Raw genomic sequence first — 17,710 nt, forward strand, 5'->3', positions numbered from 1 at the left:
ACCACATTGGATTTACAACGGAACGGCTTGAATAACAAACTTTCTGCACGAAACTCACAATACGACAGTTTTATAAACAACCTAGAATACTACGGTATTAAAATTGTGGAAGCCATAACAAATAATTTCATGCCGCCGTATAACGTTCACGACAATAAACCAATGACAACCAATTCGCGCGGGAAAAGAAAAAAAAAACGTTCGTCTACTAAAAGACCGCAAACAATGGCTACGACTCTGAAACACATTGTAACTACAGCTAAAATCATTTCGAAAACAAGAACTTGGTTCGCCGATTATAAAACGAATAGATTTTTTACTAAACAGAAAACAAAATATTAGATTGTTAGATGCTGTATCCGAACGTTAACGCTGTCAAATCGCTATTGGACCAAGGTAAGGCATTGTATCAGAATTTAAACTGAATAAAAGTTTAAGTTTGTAATATTTTATTTTCCTTCATTAAAATATTGCCACATAAATTACATTTTTAAATAAAAAAAATCTCCATCCGTCAACGGGAACAGGGGCCAAGTTGCCGGTGGTTAAGCTCCAAAGAGAGGAACCTCCTCACGATGCGCGCCGTGTCTAGAAGTACCGCTTTCTGAATCAAACCCTTGATCTAGACGTCCAACGAGAGCCTCCTAAGGTGTTGGTCGAGGCTCTTGGCTATTAAGCGATTGACAGTCACGTCTATCTGGACAATGATTGCCGAGTGCACCTCCCACAAGTCGAAAACCTCGTGACCCAAATCTATACTAATATATAAAGCTGAAGAGTTTGTTTGTTTGTTTGAACGCGCCAAATTGAAAAAATATTTTTGTGTTGAAAAGACCATTCATCGAGGAAGGTTTTAGGCTATAAACCATCACGCTGCGACTAATAGGAGCGAAGTCGCAGGCAACAGCTAGTCTATAATATTTTTATTATTACCTATTATTTAATAATTTTCTTTTTTGACTTATTCTATTAAAACCAATCTCTTACTTAGCTATAACTTCAAAATCGTAAGCAGTTTGTATTTGGCTAATATTTCAGTATTGGTTAACTTATAATTATATCACCTGTAAGGAATTGTTACACGAGAGCATAGCATGCGTTTGGGTGATCTGATTCTACATGTGACTGATGTGACTCCATCTTTTAATTTGTTTTTTTTTTAAGTGAAACTTCTTTAGGCACATGAGGGTAATTTTTGTACAGATGTAACGTCACGGCCGGTATGCAACGGAAGTGTCGAAAAGAGAGAGAGAGCGATCGAGACCGATTGAGAGAGAGTAAGACAGGGCGAACGAGCAAGTGAGAAAAATTGAGAGAAAAAGTGAGACAGAGCGAACGTCGTATCACGCACAGTGCTATGGAGTGAGAGGTGGGAGAGAGCTATAGTGAGAAAGATTGAAGGAGATACGGGATATCGAGAAATAATACACGCCATGTTGGTTGTGTATTCGTTTACTAGATAGTTAATCTATACTAATATATAAAACTGAAGAGTTTGTTTGTTTGAACGCGCTAATCTAAGGAACTACAAGTTCGAATTGAAATATTCTTTTTGTGTTGGATAGACCATTCGTCAGGGAAGGCTATAGGCTATATAACATCACGTTGCGACTAATAGGAGCGAAGATACAATGGAAAATGTGAAAAATTCTAACCACATGGACGAAGTCGCGGGCAACAGCTAGTTATTTATACTTTAATGACAATTAAATTTCTAACCTATCTTCCTTTTTCCCTTCCTCTTAGTCTCGGAAATCTAAAGTTTTACATTTCTATAAATATAAACAAGATTTATAAATTAGTTCGCCAAAGAAGTTTCACTTCTGACATGACATGTGTACTTAGTACGCACGCATTTTTTTTGTGAATCTCTCATCTCTGCCCGAAAGATCTCTATCGACAGTAAAACGATTAAATATTAAAAAAAAGTTTATTAAATTTTTCACAAAAATATACACTAAATACATATGTTGTAATTATTGAAACGCACTATTATTAAGAAAAAAAATGTCAAAAGAAATACCTAAATATTAATTTGTACATAGCTAAAACTTAATATTTAAAAATGTTTATGTAATAAGCATTTTTGACACTTACTTACTATGAAAATGTGTTAACTTTTACATGTCTTATGTATAGACTAACAAAAAAAAATGTTAAATTTGAAAAACTAAAAAGTTATTAGATTATAATCGCTTTATTTGTCGCTATGGAATATTTAGCTCGAATAGGTACTTAGGATTTTAAGTCATCATGTACTCGTTACAGATAAATACATTTAAATAAAAGCAAAATTAAACATCCATACTTAAATTAAACATTTTTGTCATATTACAAATGCCTGCGACAACCCGCAGAACAACGATTCCCGCCAGAACAGCTGTCAGCTGTCAAAAACCTAAACTAAGTTCGGATACACAAACAAAACTAGTAAATGACGAATCTTGTAAGAAGCGCCATTGTGATTAAAGTGATGATCGAAAACAGACTGCGGCTGGCCAATCCGGGAATCGGGGGCGCGGTTCCCGTGCAGGCCTGCAAATGTCTCACTAAGTCGATGTAGTTCCTCGCTGGTTCGTGTGATGATCTGCTCGTTGGTTCTGTGAGACCGATTGTGGAATCTTTGAATAACAAGTCGCTGACTCCGTCGAAAGGCGAGAATATTTCTAAGTTGATGAGCTGGTTGCCAGACGCAGCGGTGTATCCGAAGTAGTTGCCCAGGGAGTCCAGAAGCACGTTAAGGCTGTTGAAGAGAGGGTCGTTCCTGAAAAAAAGAAAAAAAAAGCTTATTTTAATATACGCAGGCAGATGCTGTGATATATTTCACACTCCACTGATAGAATACACTAATTTTTGCTTAATTTTACTTAAACAAGACTTAACACAAGGCTTTTGACTAAATCTGTTCAAATCGAAAGACATTTCCAAAAAAAAATTGATTACGTATTCACACTACATTTGAATGCATTTTATCACATCATTTCATTACAATCGGTCCAGTAGTTTAGGCGTTCAAGCGAGACAAACATACAGAGATACAATCCCATTAATAAAAACATAGAAATATGGATATTTATCTTATTAATATTGTATTTATTAATCACCTTCTTGTGACAACCTCAGCGTCAACCACGTAGGACAACAGACAACCATCGTCGATGTTAATACCAGGTTCTTGAGCAAGGGAATTGTTACGACAAAGAGCTCTGAACTGGTTCTCTTGGTAACCTAAAGCTTTGATGTTACCTGTAAACAGAAAGATACAACTTTAATATAAACTAGCTGTTGCCCGCGACTTCGTCTGCGTGGTTGGAAGATATAAGTTATGACTTTTTCTTCGCTCCTATTGGTCGCAGCGTGATGATATATAGCCTAAAACCTGCCTCGATGAATGGTCTATTCAACACAAAAGGAATCTTCGAATTTGAACCAGTAGTTCCTGACATTAGCGCGTTCAAACAAACAAACAAACTCTTCAGCTTTATATATTAGTATAGATATATTTTTTGTCTTTATTTTTTTATCTTTAACAAAAGACGACGTCTGCACTTTTATCGCGTAGGTGTCACAAACATACAAGTCACATGCACAAAGACACGCAGACTCAGGACAAGCATTCGCGGATCACAAAAATGCTTGTCCTACGCGGGGATCGAACCCGCGATGTTATTGTCATTTGCCAAAACTAACTGTGAAGTGGCAAAAAAAAGCTATCATAGTGTTTTTTATCATAGATTTTTATTCCTCTGTATTTTTAAAGAAATACCATGCCAAATAAAACTGTATTACAAAACTGTTTCCCCCAATTTACATATATGCTAATTTATAGTAATGTTTTAGCTAAGTTTACTTTGTGGTCCAAGTGAAAACTACAAATTAATGAATAAATATAAACTTATAATACAAAATCCAACGACACAACTTCAACGATTTGCATGACATGTGTCTAAAAGTGTTTCGGGGGCGTCAAATCCCTCTAACTAGAACATTTTTTTATAAAATATCTTTCTATTCCCGTTTTAAATACCTAATCAACATTGTGAACACAATATACTAAAATAGTTCTTGATATCGTTGCCTTTTTTAATTTGGAGTTTTAAACTCTCAACAAAATAGGCAAAGGAAACCGAGTTCTACAGCCAAAATAAATAAAGGATTTACTTACTGGCAATATTAGCAATGTTCAGAACAGCAATGTCGGCGTCAGTTTCAATAAGACAGGCCAGAGATCCGTTGTTACCGAAGAACTTGTTGCTGTAGTCGTATGAGCAAATGTCTAGAAAATAAAAACATAATATAGGTTATATAATAAATAATAATAATAATATAAAGGCGGTACTTCTGGACACGGCACGTATCTTGAGGAGGTTCCTCTCTCTGGAGCCCTGACCACCGGCAGCTTGGGCCCTGTCCCCGTTTCCGGTTGGACACTATTTATTTTTAGATATATGTTTTTTTTATGTATTTGTATGTATATTTAAAAATGTAATCAATATGTTTATGGTTAAATAAAAGAAATAATAATATATTCCGCAACTCTCACACAACGCCATCTAGTTTCAAATTAAGCAAGGTTTGTATTATAAGTGCTAGACACAGACAGATGTACATAAATAATATTGTTAAATTATTATCATTTGTCCTGTGTGGGAATCGAACTCACGATCTTCGGTATTGCAGTAACCGCTAGGCTAAGAGGCCGGAATAATTAAAAAAAAAAATCCCTTAAAAGTAGATAATATAATTATGAAATGGTACTTTAAAAAAATAGGTAGATAATAAATATGATCTTACTGTTTGAGAAGTTGCCCAACGCTGGGATTCTTGGCTGGCAAACTGAGCACAGGACAGATGAATCGAAACTCTGAAAGGAGAATTATTTAAGAATTAGATAAATCATATTTATAAACAAAATAATCTTATGTACAATATTAATATTATTTGTCTTATTTAACAAAAACAAATCGCTTTAGTTTGCCAAATAGATTTCCAAAAAATATTCATTACGTATTTCATCTTTTTTCTCGCAAGCAAAATAACTAAGGGGACACGGCAAAGTAATCTCGTGTGACGTCAACTACCAACTTTGTAAGATACACGGTGATTTTTTAGTCGTCTTACAAAAGCAGCCCAGTTCATGTATCCGACGTAAAATACCCCTAGGCGCGATTTTTTTTTTATCATCAACTAAGATAATAAGTACGAAGAAAATTAAACAAGAGAAATCTGAAATATACTCTTAAAAATGATAAAAACGCCGCCGCCCGCGCCCCTCACCATTGTTGCAAGGCTCCGACCGCGCTCGCAACAGAGCTGTGTTTCTAAAAAACTACGAATTGCATCATAATATTGAACAAAAATTGCATTTTTTTTTTCAAATCTCATTAATTCCTATTTTTTTATCATGAACGTGTTCTATTCATTGGATACATGAACTAGGCTGCTTTTGTAAGCCGACTAAAAAATCACGGTGTATAAGAGATAAAATCTTGAGGAGCTTGTGGCTAAACTATAACATTATAAGTGAATCACAGGTTGAACTACGCCTTTCGCGGTTGGTCCGTAGATGACCATCTTTGTTAAAACGAGTTCCTCCATGTTTCGAAAGTCATGTTAAATTGTGAGTCCCGGCTGTTATTCCTACATCTTTGACAGTCGTTACAGTCATGTAGTCAGAAGCTTGAAAAGTCTGACAACCAGTCTAACTACGGGGTATCGTGTTGTCTGTAACTGGGTTGAGGAGGTCAAATAGGCAGTCGCTGCTTGTAAAACACTGGTACTTAGCTGAATCCGGTTAGACTGGAAGTCGACCCCAACATAGTTGAGAAAAGGCTAGGATGATGATGATGTAGAGATAAAAACTTACAGATGTGTTAGACAAGGCATGAGAAGCGTCGATAGCTCCAGGTGCGCAGGCGCCGTCGAAGAATTCTCCAACAGCCTTCGCGTAATCACATTCCGTGTCAGATAAGATGCCCCTGTCTTGTCCAACTCGGACGAAGGACATGTAAGCTGAAAAAAGAAGAAATTTAATAATGAATTTAGGACTTAAAATTGAAATCATCGCACAAATTTGTGGAATAGTACAGTAACGCTCTGGTGGCGCCCAACGTGGGGTCAATATGCCAGTGTGTTGCGACCTCAAGCACTCGGCTATCAGTGCATTCATTGAATTGAACCCACGATCTCTGGTATAGCAGTCAATTCGAGCTATTTTCCCACGTTTTTCTATACATTTCTTGCTTGTTTGTCGTTCCGGTTAGATTTTTGTAACTCAATTTTGAGCACTTCCCGATATTCTAGCAGGCTGAAATTTTCAAGGTAGCTTCCAACCCAATGACAATGCAATTTACAACTAAAAAAACTTTTGAATCCACAATGATAAACTTTGAATGGTGTGACATTTAAAAACGTGGGTGTATTTAGATTTTTGAACATACCAAGTCCACTGAATTCTGGGAAACAAGCCTTCTTCCCTCTGAGGTTCTCGAAACGAGTGATATTGCCAGTAGTAGCGGCTGATGGCTTCACAAAGGCAGCGATACGGGAGGCGGCAGACTGAGAGTTCTGGACCAGTTTCACTGGAGTCAAACGGTAGTGTCTGGGGAATGAGAGGTAAGTTAAGATAGAATATTGTGATTTGAATCTTGTTTGTTTGTTTGTTTGAAATCTGAAATTTAAAAAATGAAATAAAAAAACGACTCCTGCACTAAGGAATTTCATACTTGTGTCGCGGGGGGTTGTAGAAACATTCAAGTCACATGCACAAAGACACCCAGACTCAGGACAAGCATTCGTGGATCACACAAAAGCTTGTCCTACGGGGATCGAACTGACACATCGCGCAGTGGGTTTGGCGTGGTGACCCAACCCCTCGACTATCTATGAAGTCGAATGTATAGTATATGTTGGCATGTATCAAAATGAAATTAGATTCGATGAGACGTTAAAGAAATTCTGTACCATACATTAACAATGCATGGTACAGAAAAACCACTTACTGTCTAGCCAAGTATCCATAGTTTGATGGCAGGGATACAAAATCAGCCCTGTTATCCCGGATATCCGAGAGGCACTCCAGCTGACTGGCTCGCTGCTGACAGGAGATGGGGGGCTGTATGCCCAGGGTGTAGGCTGCAGACCTGACCCAGGAGCACTTGGCTTGCTCAGCGGTAGAGAGAGTGCACCAGCGGCGAGCTGGCAGGCATGACGCGGTGGAGTCCACGTTGCTAATTGTGCGAACTGGAATTAAATAATAATAATAATATTCTTGAACTTTTATAACGCTATCTAGTCTCAATCTAAGCAGAGCTTCTATTAGGAGTACTAGACAACTGATAAACATGCTCATCGCACAAACATTTTGTGTTGGGTAGGAATCGAACCCACGATCTCGGTTAGAGCAGTCAGGGTCACCAAACACTGACCCGGCAGGCCAGTCAACGACGTATGAAGGATTGCAACGCATTGCCGTACACCGACAAAAAAACGCGGATGACGTAGCACGGCGGTTCAGGTTTAGTCAGTAAAAGTCTGACACTAGCCATTTCCTGCCCCGAGGGAGTGGGTGTCCATGACGATGCCTTACAAAAAAACAAAAAGACCAGTCAACGACTCCCGGACTGAGGAATTTGAATCCTTGAGTCACAAGAAATACAGTTAACTTTTAATTGTATATATCTAGGTTGTCAATTAGTCATAGTTGTAAATAAAATCTAAAAATCTAAGGTTTGACAAAAGAAATACATACTTGGGTTGGTATAGTTAGAGATTGAGATAGGGCTGTCCTGGAACACGACCCTGGTGTTGGTGATCGGGATGAGAACCTGGTACATGATGGACTGCCACGTGTTGGCGCCGGGGTCGGATCCTGTGGCCCACCAGGTCTTCAGGTTGGTCAGTAGGTTGGTTGCCGAGGCACTGGAGGAACGGTGGAAGAATTGGAGGTATAGTTGAAATTTGTGTTTTTTTTCTTTACGGTTTAAATGTAAGTTTATGTAAAAGCGCTGTAATAAGGAATTTAATGGTTGTCCGTGTTTCACAAATATTCAAGTTACATGCTTAAATACAGCCAGATTCAAGACAAGTAATCGTGGACCATACAGATCAGGTGCTTGTCCTACGCTGGGATCGAGACCACGACACCTCGGCAGAAAAAAACAGACAGGGCTCCAAAAAACATTTTAAACTAAATATTCTATCCTATCGGAAAAATGCAAGCTCGACCAACATGAAACGTAAAAATATATAGATTTGAAAAATCTAAACAACCACGTTTTTCTCAAAATGGTCCAGCCGTTTTTATAGTTGTAAATTGCAATGTCACCGGGTTTGAAGCTATCCTGAAAATTCAGCCTGCTAGCTTATGGGGAAGTGCCTCAAAATTGAGTTGCAAAAATCTAACCGGAACGATAAACAAACAAGCAAAGTGAGTGTATAAAAACTTAGGAATATACTTACGTGGAAGCTACCAGGGCTCCCCAGGGTTGTCTCACGAAGGCACAGGGTGAGGTGGCGGAATTCAGAACACCGTCATTTAGGGCCACAAGAGAACCGTTAGGGCACAAGATGGAGTAGGAGTTGGAGTCACCAGGGTTGCGGATCTGAAAGAAGAATTGAAGAAATAGAATTAAATCGGTCGGGTCAATGTAAAAATTCACATTTCTACATTGTCTCAGGTCTGGGTGCTTGTGGTACCTTCGTTGTATCTGAATTCCATAACAACTTCCACAAGTGTTTTAGCAACTTATTTTGGGTTCAGAACAATGTATGTGATGTTGTCCGCATTTATTTATTATTTATTTATTTAAATGATGAAAAATTTTCTTTCTTGCTTCTTTTAATAAAATTGGAAACGACTCCCGCTGCAATGAATTTAATCTTTCTGTCATTGTCATTGGGGGTTTCACAAACATATAAATCACATGCACAACGACACCCAGAATCACACAAACGTTGGTCGTACGGGATCGAACCGCGACATGACGTGCACAGTGGGTAAGGACCTCAGCCACTCGGCTATTCATGCATTTAAAATAGCCACTTGTGTTTCATCAACTTACAGTAAAATATTCCTTAGCGTGTTGCCAAGCGACGTAAGCCACAGCAGCCTTATCAGAGTTGGTCCTCAGGCACTCCAGAGCCTGGATGTGACGGTTCTCGTTCCTGACTCCAGCGATGGAGACCCCCATGTTGATGGTGTACTGAGAGCATCCGGAGTCTGGTCCGCAGAGGGAGCAGAGAGAGGGGTATCGGGATTCTGGAAAATTATAAAGTATAATTTTAAGGCAGGTCTTGTAGACTGTAGGCATATGGAAATTCCATCATATGGACAGCAGGGTATGCGCGAGCGATCCCGTGACTCTGGCTAAAGCAGTAGAAGGGACCCGGGGTGTTTTTAGTCGGTGGAAGTCCGACATATCCCCACGCCGTGCCCTCGACGTGGGTTGAAGACATTAGCGTTTCACCCCGAAAAAAAGGGTTAGATCCCAGCTTAGGATAAGAATTTGTGTGATGTACTAATGTATGATCTGAGTCTGAGCACGCGAGCATGTGACTGGAATGATTCTTAAAAGTGGGAGATGTTCTTAAGTCGTGTAAAAGTAATCTTTAAATTGATAACCTCAGGATCTATAGATTCGAGTTTTTAAATCCTTTTACCAATAGAAAGCCTTATTCGTGTGTCATATAAAAATCGTCACCCTCTGGATGCAAAAAACACATCGTCGCCGAGTTCGTCCTGTGAAGATGATGCGATGATTCAAATGTCAAAAGAAGTCTTTAAGAGAAATGGGGAGGCCTTTGCCTAGCATTGGGATCTAAAGCAAGACACTTACTCAGATCAGCATCCACAGTGGCGTTGTTGCTCCAAACTCCTGGTCTGCAGGCAGCAGAGAAGAATTTGCTGAGAGTGTCAATCTCTAATTCATCAGCTGTCTTGCCCGCAGTCTCTGTATCCGGGCATCGGTCTGTACGGGCGACCTAACGGAAAAAAGCTTCGTTAAATCGTAATAAAACTAGTTATAATGGAAGATTAACTGTCAAAGATTCTTGGTCTAGTGGTTAGTGACCCTGACTGATATATCGGAGGTCGCAGGTTCGATTCCTACTCAGGATTTTGTTTTGTGTGTCTGGGTGTGTGAAAGTTGTTGAATGATAAGTTATATAACACCATCTAGTCTTAAATATAGCAAAGCTTGTATTACGAGTACTAGACGACTGATAAACATACTTACATATTTCTAAATACATACATAACATAGATAAATTACACCCAGACATAGAAAACATTTTCTTGCTCATGACACAAACATTCCTGAGTGGGAATTGAACCCATCGTATAGCAGTCAGGGCCAACAGTCCAGTCCAACTCTGAAAGAAAGGAAGAAAGAAGAAAGTCTTGTGTCCTGTTACAGGTCTGCTGGCAGAAATTTCTTAAGAAATAAGCAGTACCTTTGTACCTAATGTATTTTCATAATTATATTTTGTTTTTCTCTTTGTATGTTTTGTGTACATAAATCTATTTTTTTCTAATATAAAAAGCTGAAGAGTTTGTTTGTTTGAACGCGCTAATCTCAGGAACTACTGGTTCAAATTGAAAAATTCTTTTTGTATCGAATAGACCATTAATTGAGAAAGGTTTTAGGCTATAAACCATCACGCTGCGACTAATAGGAGCGAAGATACAATGGAAAATGTGGAAAAAATAGGGTAGATATAAATCATAACTACGTGTATATCTTCTAACCACGCGGACGAAGTCGCGGGCAACAGCTAGAAAATAAATAAGAGTGACAGCATCCACTCACCAGCTCTTCCAAGGTTTTCAAAACTCTTGGAGACCACCGGAGCTCGGTTTGGTCGAGACCAGGGTGGCAGTACACTCCGCCACGGAGACCCTCAAAGCCATTGGTGAGGTTTGAAGGTACCACAGCTACAGTCTCGAAGGAGTAGGGGTCTGAGGGGAGAGAAAAAGGTTATGTTAGGTGTTTTTGAAGAGTAAACTTCTGATGGAAGGATAAATTAGTTTGTAATGTAGAGCGTTAAGGTGACACTTTGTCTGAACTTCCATTTTTCGTATTTAATTAATTTAATGTTCATGTGATCACTTTTATAGTACATATTTTAGTATAATTGTTTGAGTGAACATTTCAACCAATCAAACTCAAGGGTCATCGCCTTGCTTATGGTGAGTGATGGGTAGTGAGCAACGGACGATCAGGACCCATGACGGACGGCGCGTGAGTGTCGCACACGTGACGAGAAGAGAATCTAGCAAGCTATGTGGAGCTGCGGGTTACCGCGGTACGTAAAGGGTGTAGGAAGAAACTTGAGTGGGTTTTAGTCAGTAAGAGTCTGACACTTCCTTCCTCTCATCCCATAGCAGGAGAAGTCATTTCATGATTACTCGGGATACGAAAAAAAGAGGCATAACCTCTTCTTTAAAAAAGTTACGACAGGACCCCATATCCAATGCTTTTCTGTAAGCAAAATTGTTTAAAACTCCTCCCTTCTACTACATATATCTGACCGACTTCGTTGCTGATTCCAAGGCAGTTAATTATTTCCCCTGATCCCGCACTGAGTTTGTTTCGACATTTCTTCTGAGGGTAGTCAGATAGGAAATGTTGGCTCCAGCGTTCTCAAAAAAGACATGTAAAAGTGATGAAATATCCTTTTTGCAGAATAAATGATTTCAATTCATTTCAATTCATTTCCTGCGACACACTTAAAGCTCGGTGCTTTAAATGTTTCGGTGGTTTTGTTGGTTTCTTTGTAGACCGTGGCTTAACGTTCCAATACCTGGCATGTGTAGTGGGCGAGTCCCAAAACAAATAGCTAAACTATGCTATACATGGCCAGCATCGTCCCTTTCTCTCATAGGCTTTCCTATATAAAGTTCTCACCAAAGTTGTAAATGTCTTCGCATGCCTAAGCAAAGTTCTTACCAAGCTTGTTAATGTCCCTGACGGATCCAATAACCTGGATGTCATTGGGCTGTTGCTGTGTTAGGAGTAAGGTCTCCTCTTCGGTGAAGTAGCCGATGTCAGCGGCGCCCCGAGCCAGGCGGACGGCGCAGTCCAATCTGAAAATGAGAAAATCGTTTATTGCTAGAATTTTTTACATAATTGGTTATGCCCTAGTGTGCCAATCTATTTTGTTGTGAAGTTTATTATTGTTATTATAACTAAAAGGTATTTTGATTTTGAAAGAAAGAAAATAAGTTTATTCGGCTAAGTTTAAGCTCACGATAAAGTTAGTAATTATTTTTAGTTATAGCTTCTTTCTTTTTTGTTTTTTACACACTATCTGCATCTCTTCTTATTCTAACTCTCCCATAACGGGCCTGCTGGAAGAAATCTCTGTTGAAATAAGCTGTGCCTATGTACTATGTGTTCTATCTTTCTTCTTTTCTGTACTCTGTGTGTGTATCTGTGTACATAAACTATTAAATAAATAAATAAATAAATAGATAACAGTACAATTTTGCAGAACTTACTAATTGAAAGATTATGTAATTAATGGGCCTCTTTGTGAATGTTGAATGTTTTTTAATGTCTCCGCGAAACAAGGATTGAATTCCTTAGTACATGAGTTGAGATTTTTAATGAAATAGAAATGCTGGCAACAAATATAAAATACTATTTTTGACTCTTATTCCAAGTTCAATAAAAACAATTTTAGATTTATTTTTTCTTTTATACGACTGCCACACTACAGAACTTAATCCTTGTATCACCATTACACGAACATTCAAGTAACATGCACAAAGACACCCAGACTCAGCACAAGCATATGTGGATCACACAAATGCTTGTCCTACGGGGATCGAACTAACACGTCGCGCAGTGGGTTTGGCGTGGTGACCTCAACCACTCGGCTGTCCGTGCTGTAAAATTTTTATTACAGTAAATTGTTATTGGGTCGATGACATAATAAAGGTCTCGGGTCGAGTCTGGATGAGGCTAGCACAGGACCGTAGAAATTGGCACGAGAAAGTCGAGGCCTATGTCCAGCAGTGGGAGGATAAAGGCTGTGGATGATGATGATGAATAATTGTTATATTTACCTGGACTCGACAATTTCACAAGATGCCTGACTGTCATCTTTGCCGATACTCTGACAGAGAGAGGAAGGTAGTGACGTGGTGCCACAAACTTTGACTGGAAAAGACAAAAAAAGGAGAAATAATACCTTATATCATATTCTATATTGTAAACGGAAACACAGCGTGCTTCTGGAGAGTTTGTTTCGCCATTTCTTCTTTCAACAAAAGCACTTAGGAAGCCGTGACGGGTGGGCGATACGGAGTCCTGTCAAATGTTATTTGACCTTCAAAAAGTGCTTCTTAGTAGTCTTATTTCAAGTAAGACTTCTGATTTTATACACAACTGTAAATGTACTAAAAGATTTATAGAAAATCTAAGTATATATCTTTCTTGTTGGTTCTTTTCAATAAGATGACATTTTGGAAATGTGCACCTCTGAGTAACTACTGCAACGTTTTAAAAGCGCCTGAAAAGCGGCCTATTTGAAATGAAAACTTTTGATTTTGCTATTCAATACAATATCAAAAACGATCATAATGTAGGCTACGCTTGACACGGTCGGTCTGTGGATGGGTGAACATCTATGTCATAACGAGTTCCTCCATGTTTCGGAAGACACGTCAATTTATCGTATTTACGTGTTATCGTATTATCCCTGGCAATATTACTGGTAGTCAGAAGCTTAAAAGTCCGCAACCAGTCTACCTAAGAGTATCCTGTTGCTTATAACTGGGTTGAGGAGGTCATATAAGCAGTCGCTCCTTGTAAAACACTGATACTTAGCTGAATCCGGTTAGACTGGTAGCCGACCCCAACATAGTTGAGAAAAGGCTAGGATGATGAGCTGCTGCAGAGTTTGTCTCTAGGGGAGGTTCTGGGTAGTAATGATTCTGTCCATTTTTGTCTGACAAAACCACGTCCATCAAATTATAAGGTACAATTTATTGGAGCTTTAAATGTTCAATATGAATCATTGGCACGCCTTTGCCTTATCTAATATCAATACTACAAATTCAAAGTCACAAGATAAAGATAAAATTTGTTGAGGAAAATGTTTGCTCGTATCAATTTAAAATTTATGACATAACCGTTTTTTGAATATGGGCGTTAGTTTCTACTGTTACCGATTTCTTTAATATTTTATTGCAATATATTATTTCACGGTTCATACAGCGCCATCTAGTGTCAAAATAAGCAAAGCTTGTATTATGAGTACAAGACAACTGATAAACATACTTATATATTTCTAAATTCATACATAATATGGATAAATTACACCCAGAACCAGAAAAAATGCACGTGCTCATCACACAAGCATTTTTTTTTCGATTCAAATCCACGATGTCCGGTATAGCAGTCAGGGTCACTAACCACTACACCAACAGGCCAGTCATATAAGAAGACTTACATCATCATCGTCCTAGCCTTTTTCCAACTATGTTGGGATCGTCTTCCAGTGTAACCGTTTTCCGCTAAGTACCAGTGTTTTACAAGGAGCAACTGCCTATCTGACCTCCTCAACCCAGTTACCTGGACAACACGATACCCCTTGGTAAGACTGGTTGTCAGACTTTTCAAGTTTCTGACTACGTGTAACGACTGTCAGAGATGTAGGAATAACAGCCGGGACACACAATTTAACGTGCCTTCCGAAACACGGAGGAACTCGTTATGACAAAGATGGTCACCCATCTACGGACCGCGTCAAGCATAGCTTAAACTGTGATAAATTCACTTATGCAGTTATAGCTTGGCTACTACGCTACGAGCTAATACGAACGTGATACAACATCCGGTATGACTATCTAAACAACTTCATTAATCAGATCTTTCTCAGAAATATTTACTCAGAGATAGTATTCGTAAAACAACTCGTTGCGATAACAATGTCTTGAGCAAATATGGAGATTTACTTAATTCTTATTGTCAAGAAATCCTTTTGTCAATATTGAATGGTTTATTTTCATGATTAAAAACAGGAAGTTTAATTACACAGATATTAAAAGCGAAAGTGTGTAATCTCTATAATTTTGTATGAAATTCTGTTAAGACTTATATTTCTAAAACTTTTGTTTTAATAAACGATTCCCGCAGTAAGGAATTTAATCCTTAAATCGCGGGGGGTTTCACAAACATTCAAGTCACATACACAAAGACACCCAGACTCAGGACAAGCATTCGTGGTTCACACATATACTTGTCCTACGCGGGGATCGAGATGGCTCGGCTGTTCGTACCGTCTTATGAGCGTAACATAGCCGACAGTTTGCATTTACATAGATACTTCTAATATCAATCACGATTTTAATTGGATTAACTATAGTTTTTTGTGCAATACTTAATCTACCTTGTACCTATTATGAGCAGTGGTAGCAGTATTTCTAAATACATAAGACTAGCCTTTCGCCCGCGGCGTCGACCGCTTCGATGTCGATTATATCGCGTTTTCAAGAGAACTCTTCAGAAGTCCGGGATAAAAACTCTATCTCTGTACCAAATTTTATTAAAATCAGTTCAGTGGTTTAAACCTGAGTTACTTTCGCATTTATAATATTATTATTAGTAGGCATAGATCAAATACACCCAGACACAGAACGAATGATCGTGCTGATCACACAATTAGTCATTTATTCATTAACAAGAAGTTTTGTATCCTAAGTGGGAATCGATATCCATCGATATCGATCCAACCTTCGGCATAGCACTCAGGGCCACTAACCACTGGACCAACAGGCCAGTCTAATTTATATATATACTCATATGATCAAAATACCTCAACTATCTTTATAGGAAGGGTGACATCATATCACTTTAGCTGAAACCATTTCAATGTTCGATTTTATCAAGAAACGCACTTGGAAACAGTATGAGTAGCCTTAGCAATAAACACTAGACATTGCTATCATTTAAAATAACCTAGATTATTAGATAACCTTCGTTTAGTAATTGAATTGAAGGGTATTATAATTGTGTAAAAAAAAGTGCTTGGGAGAATACAAATAGTATCTGTCAATTGGGCCACCATTTAGGCCTAGGCCATTTTAAAAGCATTTCAACTCAGTTTAATATCCACAACTGGTAAATTTTCAGTAGCTCGTGCCTAAGTTATAACTGCATAAGTGAATCGATCACAGGTTAAGCTATGCTTGGCGCGGTTGGTCCGTAGATGGGTGACCATCTTTGTTATAACGAGTTCTTCGGTGTTTCGGAAGGCACATTAAATTGTGGGTCCTGGCTGTCATTCCAACATATTTGACAGTCGTTACAGGTAGTCAGAAATTTGAAAGTCTGACAACCAGTCTAACCAAGGGGTATCGTGTTGCCCAGGTAACTGGGTTGAGGAGGTCAGATAGGCAATCGCTCCTTGTAAAACACTGGTACTTAGCTGAAACCGGTTGGACTGGAGCCGACCCCAACATAATTGGGAAAAGGCTAGGATGATGAACTGGTGAATTTGCACTTAGTAACAATAATAATTAACATTTAAAATTATTATCGTGAACAATAAAACCTTATCTATACTCTTGCATATTTCTACAATGATAGCGTAGGTACCTGAATATCATATAATTAGACCAACCTATATTGGTTATCATTCCAATCATTTAGATCATCGATTTTGACAAAAATACTACTAAACTTGTAAATATGGGAAAACCGAATTTAAAAACATAAAATGGACAATTGACAAATAAAAAAGATTCACCAAAAATTGGTCGCCCTTAAATTTTTGACCGTACCAACAGTTGCTTGACCTCATTTTGTATTTTTACTACTTATTTTTATAGTGGCAAAAGCATTGCGTCATCTGACGCGTTCTGATTAAATTTAACCTTTGCCGGTATGTTTTATTTAAGGATACCTTGTTATACAGTAACATGTGTTGTGTTGTCAGATAGACAGTCACTCCTTAACCAGGATGACCAGAAACCGATACCAAAATATCATAATAAAAGTATAAATTTAATCGGAATCGTATAACTAAGCACCAAAGCATTCACAATCACCGATCGGCCGCCATTTTTTCTTATCAAATCGATCGAAATCGATAATCCTGTTAGTTACATAATACTTACAATTTTGCGCGGACGCCGCCCCGACCACTAAAACTACTAAAAACAACTCCTGGAAACCCATATTGCACTTCACTAGCACTTGAAATAAAACATGAAAATTTGCAAACTTGACCACTGCCTTCGACACTGCCAACCACAATGATTAATAATATTTAAAGTGTGTGTGTTAGTCTATATCAGTTCGTTATCTCTGTTTCAAAATTCAGCGTAAAGGTACACTCTGATAAGGAGCTGATAAGATAGATAAGACGGCGAAGGGCGAGTTATGTAGAGCGGAGCGGTTGGTGTCCCACAGGGCGATGCGTTTGGCGCGGTGTATTTAAATAAGCATTTATTGGTTATAATTGCAATAATTACTTGGTATACTTACGATTTTAGTCTTATTTATAAAATTATTTTCTAGAGTCTTGTGGCGTTGACGTCACCATCTAAAAATAGATATTTACACATAAGGTTGTTGATCATGTAAATATCTGGCGCTAAACGATGTCTACATCAAATACGACGTAACCAATTAACGGTACATATAGATTGTGTTAACAGCCAAGTCGAGGAAGAGTTCTCTAACATTTCTTGAAATAGTAA

The 17,710-nt window shown here is 38.4% G+C and overlaps 1 protein-coding gene across 1 annotated transcript; it reads right to left on the reverse strand.

Annotated features, from left to right (window-relative positions):
* Nucleotides 1-2,178: 2,178 nt before the first annotated feature.
* Nucleotides 2,179-17,273, reverse strand: LOC113492255 (transferrin-like). The gene is made up of 15 exons (XM_026869675.1): nt 17,126-17,273; nt 13,070-13,163; nt 11,949-12,085; nt 10,809-10,957; nt 9,837-9,981; nt 9,063-9,259; nt 8,461-8,603; nt 7,751-7,920; nt 7,002-7,242; nt 6,441-6,601; nt 5,867-6,012; nt 4,795-4,864; nt 4,166-4,276; nt 3,105-3,246; nt 2,179-2,764 (listed from the first exon to the last, which is right to left on the reverse strand). The coding sequence occupies exons 1-15, from the start codon at nt 17,184-17,186 to the stop codon at nt 2,428-2,430; spliced, it is 2,304 nt and encodes a 767-aa protein (XP_026725476.1). The 5' UTR covers nt 17,187-17,273; the 3' UTR covers nt 2,179-2,427.
* Nucleotides 17,274-17,710: the final 437 nt, after the last annotated feature.

This window comes from Trichoplusia ni, chromosome 3 (assembly GCF_003590095.1).
Source record: "Trichoplusia ni isolate ovarian cell line Hi5 chromosome 3, tn1, whole genome shotgun sequence".
NCBI classification, from domain to species: domain Eukaryota; kingdom Metazoa; phylum Arthropoda; class Insecta; order Lepidoptera; family Noctuidae; genus Trichoplusia; species Trichoplusia ni.